Source organism: Prinia subflava, chromosome 11, assembly GCF_021018805.1.
Source record: "Prinia subflava isolate CZ2003 ecotype Zambia chromosome 11, Cam_Psub_1.2, whole genome shotgun sequence".
In the NCBI taxonomy this organism is placed as follows: domain Eukaryota; kingdom Metazoa; phylum Chordata; class Aves; order Passeriformes; family Cisticolidae; genus Prinia; species Prinia subflava.
This window is the reverse complement of record NC_086257.1, coordinates 1,189,624-1,203,235: the sequence shown is the minus strand read 5'-3', so window position 1 is coordinate 1,203,235 and position 13,612 is coordinate 1,189,624. Positions and strand designations below refer to the sequence as shown.

At 39.1% G+C, this 13,612-nt stretch overlaps 1 protein-coding gene across 12 annotated transcripts in view; it reads right to left on the bottom strand.

Annotated features, from left to right (window-relative positions):
* PER2 (period circadian regulator 2) overlaps positions 1 to 13,612 on the bottom strand; it is a 49,593-nt gene that overhangs the window by 10,326 nt on the left and 25,655 nt on the right. For all 12 annotated transcript variants that reach the window (XM_063408024.1, XM_063408026.1, XM_063408022.1 and 9 more), the window contains 12 exons: positions 13,297 to 13,439; positions 13,022 to 13,100; positions 8,546 to 8,652; positions 7,743 to 7,896; positions 7,457 to 7,565; positions 6,861 to 6,992; positions 5,627 to 5,723; positions 4,940 to 5,096; positions 4,730 to 4,857; positions 3,103 to 3,276; positions 2,585 to 2,845; positions 986 to 1,833 (listed from right to left, as the gene is read on the bottom strand). In XM_063408024.1, the coding sequence (XP_063264094.1) occupies positions 986 to 1,833; positions 2,585 to 2,845; positions 3,103 to 3,276; positions 4,730 to 4,857; positions 4,940 to 5,096; positions 5,627 to 5,723; positions 6,861 to 6,992; positions 7,457 to 7,565; positions 7,743 to 7,896; positions 8,546 to 8,652; positions 13,022 to 13,100; positions 13,297 to 13,439 (2,389 nt within the window). The remainder of the gene's footprint in view (positions 1 to 985; positions 1,834 to 2,584; positions 2,846 to 3,102; positions 3,277 to 4,729; positions 4,858 to 4,939; positions 5,097 to 5,626; positions 5,724 to 6,860; positions 6,993 to 7,456; positions 7,566 to 7,742; positions 7,897 to 8,545; positions 8,653 to 13,021; positions 13,101 to 13,296; positions 13,440 to 13,612) is intronic.

Genomic DNA, 13,612 nt, shown 5'->3' with positions numbered 1-13,612 from the left:
CCAGGCAAGGCCACTTATTTGTATATTTTTAAGGGAGGGAACATTACCTACACTAATTTTTAACTTAATCAAATCTTGACTGCAAACCAGTTTAAATATTAGAAACTAAGACTGACAGAACTTAGCCAAATGTGTAATAATGGAAAGAATTGACTTTACTCTGAACACATTCCTAAACAATGGAAGGAGGCAGCCAAAAGAGATCTAAGATGCAGCTCCATCCCATCAGCATTTATAACAATACTCTATGGTGCCTTTAGAAAGCACAAATAATAGTTTATATATTTCCACTATGGAAACCTTTATAGACATATTACTCCATCTCAAGTTATTTGTTAAGGCTGATTTATCAAATTGAAATAAGCCAGGAAATAAAACCCCCCTGAAGTTACCAAATAGTTCAGCATAGTTTTAGTGCAATAAGCAAAACAAAAATAAAGTTATGGTCTGCAAGAAATGATGAATTCTTCATTTACTGAGGTTGTTTGTTTGTAAACACAGATGTGATTTTAATTTAAAGCAGCTTCTTTCAGACCACTTACAGATTGTTTTTCCCATGCACACAAATTGACTAGCACAAAAGTTTTTCCCATGCACACAAATTGACTAGCACAAAAGTTTTTGCTAAAAATAAAGTGCCCGCATTATATTACAGTTTATTTCAGTGGTTTTCAATGGGCTTATGCATATTCTTATTTTCTTCAATGAAATGGAACAAAACTCTTTCAGGATATATTTACAAGCTTCCTAGTTTAACTTTAGACGAATGATGAGGTAGATTTAATTTCTAAAGGTTGAGATTATTCTAATGTTTGGACTTCATATTTATTCAGTTTGCTGAAGTTTGAATTTACCAACTACACTTTTGAGTCCAGCTCCTGGCATCATATAACTTCTGTCTATTGTTAGCAAACAGGTCCTAGAAGTGAAGGGACTGAAAATGATGCAGCAGAGCCTGGAGCAGGGGGATGTGATCCAGACTTACAGGTAAGGATTCCTTCCCGCTGCCGTTATCCGATGTCCTGATCTTGCCCATGGCTCCCTCCTCACCCAGAGCTCCGTGTAAACCCGCAGGAGCTCCACTCTCTGCAGCTTTTGTGGTTTCTTCCAGCTGTAGGAGATTCAGAGGAGAGCTGCACCTCGACTGGAACAGAGGCGGTGAGGCCTGGTCCTGAGGGCCCGGCGACTGCGGGGTGCAGGAGCGCGAGGGGTCGTTGCGCGGCTCCGCCGCAGGAGCCTTCTCAGTCTCTGCTGGGGGGTTGTACTGGAATGGCTGTGCTGGGAAAAACGCCTGCTGTGGGAAGGGGCTGGGGGTGGCAAAGGGGGGCTGTGGTGGGAACACTGTCTGCGAGGAGAAGGCGGGATGGCCAGGGAAGCTGGGCTGGCTGGGGTAAAGCGGCTGAGGTAAGTTATTGTTCATCTCCGGGTACATGTAGTTGGGGAGCACAAGAGCCACCACGGGGGTCATGAAGGGTGCAGAGAACTGGGATGGCTGCACGGGGCAAGCGTTTCCAGAGTCTGGCAGGTGATTAAAACCAGAGAGTGGAGTTTCAGGAGCCGGTGGCACCGTCCCTGCTGCTGGAAAAACAGGAAGGGAATATGCAGGCATGACAGTGGGGAAGGACACCGCTGAGTAGCTGGCTTGGGAAGTCTCTGATGGTGACCAGGCTGTGGCATTTAACCCTTGGAGGGGGAACCGGTGGGGGAATTTAGCTCCAGAAGTTGTGCTGTCTGAAGATTCCTGTGGTTTAATCCGCTTTGATTTCCTGTTTTTTCCGCTTTTCTTCCAAGGCTGATCCATTCCAGAAGTGGCATTTCTTTGTCCACGGCCACCTGCAAAAGGAAAAGTTGTAAGAAAGGTTTTAAAAATGTAGCTATACAGGACCTGTATAATTATTTAAATTAAAAAAAAAAAAAAAAAAATCTGAAAAAAATGCTTAGCAGTGTCTGACTTCTGTTCCAAGTCAAGACCAAAATGAGAACAAAGACAGATCATATCAAACACTTCTGAAAATGCCATCCAGAGCTCCTAGGCATAATAAACAAAACAATCTCACTATTGCTGCTAATCTCTGCCATTTCCATCCTGTTGGTCACATTATTCCTTAAAGGCAACCAGACAATTATCAGATTGTCTCACCAATTACACAACAGTGGAATGAGGAAAACTGGAAAACACAAAGGAGCTGAAAACAAAACAAAACCACAAATCTGAACAAAAGACAGATGGCAAGACAGAAGGAAAAGAAAAGAAAGAGAATACAAGCACAGAGACAGTAAAGCAAACATCCTAAAGCAGGATTTTTTGTCCCTTGAAAGTAGATGCATGACAGTAATAGTATAGAGAACAGACAAAAATCAAAATTTTAGTTACTAAAATGTCCATTATGACACTAAAAGCAATATTCCACTTTAAATCTTCTAGCAAGACTTGCCAGAAATTTTTTTCTGTGGGTTTTGAAAATAGCATGCAACTGTCACTGTTCACACTGGCCCCACAAAACAACTAAAAATGGAAATGCCCTCCCAACAGGATTTACTTTCTATATAAATACAAGTTTTATTGTGAAAACAAGTGCCATACCACGTTCAGCAGGCCGTCCTTTTGGTTTATCTTGTAAGTAGTAATTGCAGTGTGATTGAAAAATATTAAATCTCTTGATTTCTTTGAACTTATTCAGGAAGCTCTGCTCCTCTTTTTGCGTATGCACTGCAAGGACCTCCTTCGTAAGCCCCAGTTTTTTAAATGGCTCCTTCTCTTGATTTATGTGTGCAGAGCTGGATGGAGGAGCAAGAAGTTGGCCATCTATGATTTCTGCTCCACTTGGACCATCTTCTATCATTTCTACAGGAACAGAAGGCAAAATAGTCAAGATGAAGCAAAGAAAGCCCTGTACATGCATTTTTAGGTTATTACAATTCTGTAATAATTTTGTTGTGAGTTTAAATTTACACATTCCATCCGTATTTATTCCATCTCCTAAGACTATCTTGGCTCTAAGAAAATGTAAGTCACAAGCAGACATCAGCTGTTCACATGTCTGAAATTTGAACTTGCTAGCACTTGCCATCTTGAAGAAGAAATATTAGCAGAAGTCTTACCTAATTCAGGTTGTGTTTTTTTGTCTCCAACATGAACAATGGTGCTACTGTAGCTGCACTGACTGGTCAGAGACACAACACTTTCAGGCTTGCCAGGTAAAGCCAAAGATGTCAAGTGAGCACCAACCACTGGGGGACCACTTGATTTACCAGATGCCTTCAACACAGCAGGATCTGTTAAAAGAAATAAAGTTGCAGCTTACAGAACATAAACAAGAGCAAATTCAAGTTACATGCTGCTAGGGCTGCGAAACAGTAAAGGCCAAACTGTGGCTGACAAGACAAAAAAGTGAACTTTTTATTTTATACATTCCAGGAATAGAATGACTGTGGAGCAACAAATGCAGTCCTCTAAGCCCATATACAGCCAAATCAAACCTTTTCTATGAAGGATATTTTCCTCTTTTTCTGGTCTTCACTCTTCTTTTTGGCACAGTTTTGGAAGAAACTGTCTAGCCTCTTCCAGCCCAAGAAAAATATGCCCCCAGCTCCCACAGCGTTGTGCACTGATTTCTTCCATTAGCTGGTTACTCTAAGAGCTTTGTCCAGCTACTTAAAATTCTCTGCCCTGAAAGCAACACACAGTAATCCAGCAGAGGTCAGAGTAGTGCCTCACAGAACAGCATCAGAACATTCCTCCTCCCATAGGAATACTTCCATAACACACATTTAAGATTTAAAGTTTGCCTTTTTTCTGACTGGAGGCTTCATCTGTCTCAGACATCAGAGCAACAAAGACCTGGTGACCCACATCATCTCCTGCCAACCAGAACCACAGAACACTCCAAATTACAGCATTTCAATCCCTTCTGCAGGACTCTCTGTTCCTGGTCTACTGATACCTTCTAATTTGACTCTAAAAGCTGCATTAGAACTCCTTTTTGAAGCTCCTCAGATAGCCAAGATCATTCTCACAACCAATTTTTGACAAACTCCACTGGACACTCTCCCTTCAGCCTCATATAATGACAAGGTAGAATGAGCAAATCTCTCATTTGCATGCAGTTCTTTACCAGTCTCAAAATCCTTGTACATTCTTCATTCGGGTCCCCATCCAGTCAAGGGACTATGTGAAATGCTACCTCTAAGGCCTAAAAAATCAACTGAATGTTTCTGTCTACAGCAGACTTTTTAGACAGCTGGTCTCAGTAATCCCCAGCATTTTCATGGATCAACATTGGATTCTAACACCTTAAAAACACAGAACAGTCCAATGCTGCATTTTACCTTCTCTTTTTCCTTTTTTTAAGCAGAAATATAATATGTATATTTTTGTTGCAATTAATTAGCTTCTAGGTTCTTCAGCTGATTGTTCTTACAAGTCCTAACTGTGAAATAAACTTCCTACATTTGATAATGATTCAAGTCCTGAAGCTCCCCAAAATCCTACTGTATTTTGCACAGTACAAGCTAATTTATTGGATCTAAAATCCAGATATGCTGTCAACTGCTCAGTATTTTAACGGTAAGGAAGATATTAATGCTAGAAGTTAAATCACCAACATCAAACACTGAGAAAGCAGCTATGAGGTCATGCCTAAGATACACTTGTCATTGTTCTGCAAAGAAGCAGCATCCAACTGCCTGCCAGCAAAACTCAGCCATGAAAAAGCTGTGGTATAGTCACCTCCCAAAGGCTGGATAGAATCATCAGCTGCTTTTTGTTCATGAACTCCAGAACTCAGTGATTCAACACTTGTTGAAGGTTCACATTTTCTTTTTGCTGTTCCAGGCACGTTACAACTCTCCAGGTACCTAAAATACAATGATTTACAAATATTAGACATACTAGTCCTGTGTCCAGAGGTCAAGAGTAATTTACTCGCAGGTTGCTCACCTGATGACACTGTCCAAACAGCTGATCTGCTGATAGGAATACACAGGTTGCTCTTTCCAAGCCAGCTCTTCAGTAGTCACATTTTTTGGAGCAGCTGTTCCTGCAGTATCCTTTCCCCCTACACCTTTCACCTGACCACCAGCAGTATTCTGTTTTTCTGTGAAAAGAGATACTGCTATTATGCAATTAAGACATCAAATCCTTACAAACTCCCTTAAAAGCAACAGTAGTAAAGGTTTTTCATTTCTACATATTTAGCAGGTCACAAATTAACCAGTAATGCACTAATAAAATGAATGTTGTGTAAATGTTTTCCTGTCCTTATGGGTTCTTGGAGTTATAAAGTTTAATTAGATTGCATATGGATCCAAAGGGAATAGACACAATGGCTGTAAGAGAATATATATCATAAGGCTTGAAACACACTCAGGGTGAGGACAACTCTAGTGCCCACTTAAATCATTTCAAGCAACAGCTTTAGGCCATGCCTTGACTGTATTACAGCACTATTGATTCAACACAGCCAAACACAGTATTTTCCTGGGCACAGGAGAGAGACAGCACAATATCATTTCAATCGATAAAATGCTGTCTTTATGCATTGATTGGAACTCAACTAGAAAAAAGTCCTGCTGCCATATTATCCAAGGCACCAGCACAAGAGATTAACAACTGCTAATGTCTTACCTGCAAAAGACTCTTTCTTATAATCCAGTTTTGCTTTACTGTCAGTGAAAATACGCTGTCCTTTATTCTTGACCTTACGGGCATATTGACAAACCTCCTGAAAGTAGTTTGGGAAGAACAATTATTTCAAAATTTTGACATAAAACATTATGATGTTTTATGAACATAGTGATTCTTCAGTAGACTAAATCTAACCTCAGGTAATCCCTACCAAGCAATTAGTTTGATCACAGGAGAAATTGTGAAGTTGCAATAATTTGGAATTGGAAAGAGAAGAAATTGAAAGTATGTTTCTTGTAAACAATTACCCTGTATTTTGTTTAAACTCTTTGAATAACTTGGACAGGAAGATAGAAAATACACATTACAAAGATGACTTCAGAAAAAACCCAAACCTATCAGTTGGTAAAAAAACTAGAAGTCTAAGCAAGCACTGCCAGGATGTTATAGAAGTGGACTGTGACAGCCTTCACTGTCTGTGGAATCAGTAAAGGAATGCCAGGCATCTGTTTCCCTGTTAAGTGAGGAATCCTGAGACTTCATCTGCTTACTCCACCAGTGTTTAAGAACTGAAAGCCAGGAAAGTGGCCACCTTGGCAAGAGCAGGAGTCTGCAAAATCTGATCACAGAAGCACAAATCAGACTTAGGAGAATTAGCTTACAAGCAATACAACTTATCAAGGAGAATTTTTGGCTTTCAGAATTAAACACAAAGTAAAGTTCTAAGCACAAACCAGAAAATTGTTTTATTCCATTCATTTTATTTCGTTCTATATAAATGCTGTATTTTTGCAACATTGAAAGTGATCAGGGTCAAGCTATCCCTTAGTTATGCAGGTATGACTGCATTTAATCTTCTTACTTCCATTTGGGAAAACAGTAATTACAGACTTTCCCCTCCCAAAAGAAACTGCTTTCACATATGCAGCTGGTTTTCCAAGAAACACAGCATATACCATGTAACAGACACTAGATTAAGTAAACACACTGTACAGGTTCAAATTCTTTATAGCCCTGACTTTCATGCCTATCACTGTGCTTCAGCACCCTGGGGCTTCATCTACACCAGAAATGTTTATTCCCTCAGACAAAAGGGTTTTTCTATATTAAACAAAGATGGCATTATTAAAATATTTTCTCCTATTTCTAATTTGAAAAAAAAATCAGTTAAAAATCCCCACTTTAGCAATTTTTTTTGTGCCACATACTTGAATGAGAAAAATTCAAAACCTACTGGTTTATCCTTTTGAGCATCTTCATTATTATTTCCTGTGCTGTCACTGGAGGATGCCACACTCATCAAGTGCTCATGTGAACCATTGCTACCCAGACTTCCATAGCCACTGGATCCACTGTTGTGTACAGGCTGTTAAAACAACATTAAATATAAATATAAATATAAATACATATGTGTGTATGTCTGTGTTTGTGCGCGTGTGTGTGTGCGTGTATACACACATTCACCCCCCATCAGGACACCAGTAATTCCATGTCAGGAAAAGATATTTTATGTTATGCTGGTTTTTTGTTGCTTGGTGGTTTGGGCACTTTTTTTTTTTTTTTGTGGGGATTTGTGTGTGTGTGTTTTGTTTTGTCTTCTTTTGTTTGTTTGTCTGGAGGACTCCATAACAACATGAAATTCTTAAGATGTCAACTAGAGCTTTAACATACTTCAGGAAGTCTTGTCTGGGAATCCTGAGTGCAAGGAATTCCCAGGACTGTAGCCAAAAATTCCGGTACAGTAGAAGAAGCTAAGAAAATGTCACACTAAGATAACCAGCCTTTCCTCAGCAGGAAATGAGCAGGGTAAGAGCAAAGCACTTGCTGTACCTGCAGTAGGAGCCGATAGATCTGCTCAGTGATCTCCTGAACACTGGGGTGAAGGATCCTGTCCTCTGTGTAGTTGGGAGCAGCAAAGACATCTTCATTTAAGGGACCCCTGCACAAAGCAAACATACACCAGCTCACTGCAAATATAAGTGTTTCAATCACAGAGAGAGCGGTTTCAGTTTACCACCTATATATCCAACACAAATCTAATGCTTATTCTGTTCCCTCATCTTAAGGATCTCTATGTAAACCTGAGGGGAGGGAAAACAAAGATTTATTGACTTACGTCCTAACTTTGTGTCTTCCAATAATAAAAGAAACTTTTCTACTCCAAGGGTTGATGAAACTGGACCAACTGGTGTCCATGGTGATATAATCTCCATTCCTAGTGCAAAACCTGATTGGTGAGTAGTCAAAAGGCTGCCCTCCATACTGAAGAACTGCAATGAAGGATTCAAACACAAATTTCAGATTAATGTTAGCACAATTCTATGTAACAATTCAGGATTATGCAATGAACTGTACATTCATGGAGGGAATGGACATTCAGTGTACTTCCTCTTCATGGAGGAAGATGCCATTTGAGAGAACAAATACTGGTAACATTGATACATTTAGAAATACTGAGCTACCAGCAAAAGCAGACCTTCATAATTTACTGGACTATGATCAAGAAAATCACCTTTAGAATACAACAAGCTAAGGAAGGCTGAAGAAGCAGCTTGACAAACTTTGCCAGAATGGCTCTTATTTTCTCCTCTATGGAATAAGAAAGACTATCATGTAAGATATGACAACTTCTATCACACCATTCTCCAGAAAATTTTCATTATGTATATTTATTTACAGTCAATTTGCTTATTATAGGTAAGTATGCTTCATAGAAGTACAAAACTCAGTGATTTCTCTTTTTCATGGATTTGTATTAAGAATCAAGTTGTACAGTAAAAGATCCAGTATTTACTTGTGGGGAAAAAAATCGAAGTCACAATTGTTTTTATCCTACTACCTGTTGAGGTCTTTGTATAGTCCCTATTATCAAGTTCTAGAAAAAAATTTATATTTTTGCCCCAGGAAGAAGTTACATACTTTTTTTGTGAATTGCTAGCATTAAGGGTCTGTCATTTGGGTGAAGATGCACCAAGACTGGTGTTCCTATTAAATCCTGAGGTAGGTATCCCAACAGAGGTACTGCTCTGGAAAAAGAAAGACAAAGAAAAACATAATAAAAATCAAGTAGAATAAATGTGTATTTCATGTTTAAGATGCTTTCATTTTAAACTTTCTTTGCTGTTTTTCCTGTGAAAAGAATCAATAATTTTAAGTTTACATCTGGTGAAAAAGCAGTGCCAAGTTAACAGCAGTCATACACTTGGATCAAGGGGGGCTTTGTTTCTGGGGCGGTGGTTAGACCAAATCAAGGAGTCTGCTACAGCAGTTCTGTCTTTTCTTTCTGCCTAACTTTAGAGGATAAATACTTACCCTAATTTTAAAAGGGCATTAATAAAGTTTAATCTTGTAAAACTCTCATGAAGGTAAATAGTAGCCCAATCCCTTGGCTGGGAGCCATGGCTAAGGATCACAGGATTACCACAGCTGAACTAGCACCAGGGGAGCTGAGCAGACAACTTTCTCACAGGCAGGTGAAGAGTTCAGCTCAGGGAGCTGCATGGGAGCAAGCTTATTAACTAGAGAATTAAAAGCAATGGTACTGAATTCCTGCACGTTATCCATGCCCACTTCTAGTGATGTGAAAAACTAATTTATGTGACAAAATAATTTTTATTGATCACTTCAAGCATTTGCATTAAGGATAACGAGGGAAAGCTCACAACTATCACTGTGCATCTTACCCTGAAGACTAACCACTGAAAATGTGTTTTGGAAAAAAAATGTACTAAGTCAACACTACTCAGTGACGTTTAAGTTGCCAGATGCCAATAAGTGATCCTGTAAGCTCAAAATGCTGTCAGTTCAAAATGCTGTACAGCTTCCCCCAGCCCCACTCACTGCCAAAGGCCCAGGGACAGGGAGACACCTGAGTATCTGAACAGCTTTAATGAAGAACTCAGCTCCAGTGCACCAGACAGGGATCTGTATCATGTAGGAACTCAAAAGCATTTTGCAGCAAATGCCTTCAACACTGCACTTCCAACAACCCACTGGAATTACATCAGTTCCCCAAAACTTCAAACATACCCTTCCAGCAACGAGGCTGAGAAGGGAAAGAAGATAGCAACTAATGCCTTATTATCAAAGCAATTAGTTTAATAATGAGTCTTAAAAGCTTGTAGATGAACTAAAGCAACAGAGCAGAAACTGGCATGGAACTTAAACTAAATCAGATCACTTTGACACATTGACATTTAGAAGTGCTGCCAAGTTCAAAGCACATGAGAAAAGTTGTGCTTCTAAAGGACTTTAAAATCTCAGTCAACTCCAAACAACTTCAGCCAGGACTTCGTGAAATAACACCATAAGAAGGTTTTGTTCAGCACTGTTCTTGTTCTTTGCCACCTGCTTTATGAAAGTCAGGGATCTAGAAAGTAAGACTGAGCTGGCCTTGCCTGCCTTGATGAAAAGGAAACTAAAAGATGATCCAGGAGCTTCCCACACTGCTGGAAAGAGGAGAGACAAAAATGGAATTAAACTTTCTTGATGGTGCCAGACAATAAAACTACAGGCAGTGGTCCCAGACTGGAGTCTGGAAAGCTGATGCTGGATGATAGGAAAAGGTTTTTAACAGAGCAGTGCAACACAGGAGGTTTCCCATACAGATTGTGTAATCTCTGTCTCTGAAGGTTTTCAGGCATCATTGAGATGAGGCCACAGCTGACCTTAACCAGGACTGGGCAAGGTTTCATTTCAAGCAAAAGGAAGGAACCAATACCTCCAGCAGTCCCCTCCAATCAGCCCTTCTGTGCTCACACAATGCTGTATTTGAGAATGATGCCTTGGCATCATTATGCTTCCTCATGAGTAACTCATAAAAATTCAGAGGTTAAGTTAATAAATTAATTTTATGAATGCAAATACATGTGTAGCATAAGAATGGCTGATAGGGAGATGCTGCCAAGTTTAGTTTGTGTTATACACAATGACATTTAAAGTGTCAAAAAAACATGAATAAGAACTCTCTTTATATTATTATTGTAAGTTACATACAAAACTGCTTTAAATTAATTTAGAAAGATCACTCCACTGTGAAGTGCATACACCCATTATACACATGAAGTATCAAATATATTAAGACTAATACATATAGGAATGATCCATTTAATTTCAAGAAAATATTTATTTTTAATAATGCTTAACATACTCTGTACAGAGATCCACCTGCAGAGTTCAGACAAATATGCATTTTTTCCAACCCATGAACACGTATTGATTACAGAAATTAACTTTATTTTATGCAAGTCAAGCAACAGCTTCAGGGTTATGTTAGGAACAGCATTCAGTCAACAGCAGGTGCTCAATTGCACATTTTTAAATATTAAGACTGCTTTCTTTAACAATCTCTTGCTTTGTGCATTCCACCAAACCCTGGAGAGCTTAAGAGTAATAAAGCGCATATGGATGTCTTGGTAAACATTTATCAGACTACCAATGCTGTCAGGAGTTAAACCATTAAAAGCAAAATCAACTACACAATCTCAAGAACAGAAATAAATGATGCAAAGTCCTAATTTCAGACCAAGATGCAATCAACCCTCACTGGAAGTGTTAGAAAATGGTATTTGTGAACAAGTGCTAACATCAAACTAATAGGAAAGAAGCTTCCACAGGATCCACAGGGAAGGATTTACTGGACTAGCTCCACTCAGTAATTTTGCTGTTTCTGTTAAATGACTACTGGAGATCACTGAGCTGTGGATACACAGAGGAACAGAAGCTTTGCACTGTGCCCTCGGCCTCTTTGTAAAGATAAACACACTCTGCAACTGGATAGAAGCACATGTGGAAATGAAGGAGGGAGAAAAATCCATGAACAAGACAGAACTACAGTGGATTAAGTAGTTCTTTTATCAGCTTCAGCTGTTTAGAGGAACTATATAAATCATAGCATGGAAAAACAGTCTGTCAGCATTATACTATGCTACAGGAACTCAGCCACAGTATCTGCCTCTCTACAGATAAAACTATCCCAGAAGTCAAACAGTGTTCTTTTTACCTTGACTCCATCTTAGTCAAACATGTCAATAACCTCATTTCCCCAATCCCTCTCTTCTGCTGCATTTAAGGATTTTGACAAGAATGAAATATTTTTTCAGAAACAAGATTTCCACCCAAAAAATACCACAGGATCTCAAAATTGTTCATTATACTCCTACTCTGTCTGAAGACATCTCCCCATCTCAACCCACAAAAAAAATTTTAGCATTCTTAGAAGGCTTAAAAACATATAGGAGAATCTCAGCAGTGAGATGTTACCATTGTAGCTAACTTAGTTTTTGCTAAAGAGAAAAAAAAATTCAAAATTAAATACCATAAACAGCCCAAATATCAGAAACCATCACAAAGAAAATATCAAGGGAAGTGGAAAAGGAAGGGCAAAGGTAGTGCTTTCAACTCAGAAGTAAGTGAATTCTTCTGTCAAGCCATGTCCCCAGGACTCAGGATTGTGTCCAGTTCTGTTTAAGGTCTTTATCCATGATCTGGCCAAGAGGATGGAGAGCACCCTCCAGCAGTTTGCAGACAACAGCAAACTGGGTGAGAGGGTTGATTCTCCCAGGGAATAAATGACAGGACAAGAGGAAATGGCCTCAAGTTACCCCAGGGCAGGTTTAGACTGGCTGTTAGGAAACATTTCTTCATGGAAAGGGTTGTCAAGGAACAGGCTGCTGCCCACAGAAGGGGTGCAGTCACCATCCCCAGAGGTATTTCAAAATTCACAGATGAGGCATTTAGGGACAGGGCTTAGTGGTAGACTTTATGATCTTACAGGTCTTTTGCAACCTAAATAATTCTACGAAAGCTTGGTTTAGACCTCAGTTCCTAAGACTTTGTATATATTTAAAGATCACAGGTGGCATTTTTATTTCTAATTCAGAATGTAAATAAATACTTAGTCTAACCAGCTTTCGTGACTCTCAAAGCAATGTGAAATCTTCAGCCAGTGTAATTTGAACCTTTTCTATGTACCTTTTTTCTCAAAAGGCCTAATGTGTATTGAAAAGCTCTAACTCTAGTTGTACCTGGGCCAGCAGAGAGCAACAGCAGCAGATTTGCTGAATCAAACTTAAGAAACCAAAAACCCCACAGCTAAATGTCGCATACAGGTAGTAACTGGGAGCACAGGAATTCTTTTGAACATGGGTTCACTGATTGAATTTATGTCCAGAATTTCCCAAGAGGGAAGGAAAGTGGAAGAACAAGTTGTTAGCAGGCACTTAAATACCAGTGTAAGGTGTTCTCATGCTTAGTGAAAAGGGGGAGATGTACTTTTCTTAGGTTAAACTCTTCAGTAGTTGTATAATTTTCTAATCCCATATAGACACCTTAAATCCTGCAAAGATATTGGACAGCTTGCTCATCAGTAAATTGAAAAATAATTTTTTAAGTTACCTTTCATCTACATCCTGGAACAAACAGGTTGGTGTGTGTGTAGTTGTAAAAATCCTTTTGTCAGGAGGAATTCTGGGTGCTGAGAGAAAAACAAAACCATATTAGCAACTGCAGGTTTTGCATATGTAATACTTAAAGCTGCCAGTCCAAAATTCTGGCCAAGAGCATACAGGAAAGCAGCAAGGACAGAGAATAGAAACAATTTTCTTTCACTTTAATAGTACTTGAGCAGCTTTTAGGAAACCAAACTTGTCTTTGATGCACTCCAAGATTACCTTCATAACCAGAATGGACTTTTTCTGCAAGCAATACACAGCAAAGCTGGTCCTCTGCTATTTCTGGATCTTGCACTTTGATAAGGTAAGGAGTCATCCGGAATGGGTGATAGCAAATCTCATTTTCACGCTCCTTTCCCGCACTAATAATTAAAGAGAGTTAATTATTTCAACAGATTCATCTTATGCTAAATAAAATTTTAATTTATCCATTGTATTTCCCTCATGACACAAGATCTGCATGTTAGCTACTAAAATAGCACCCAACATCTTAGCTTGATATATTTTATTTTAGTGGAAGAGAATCTAATTCTCA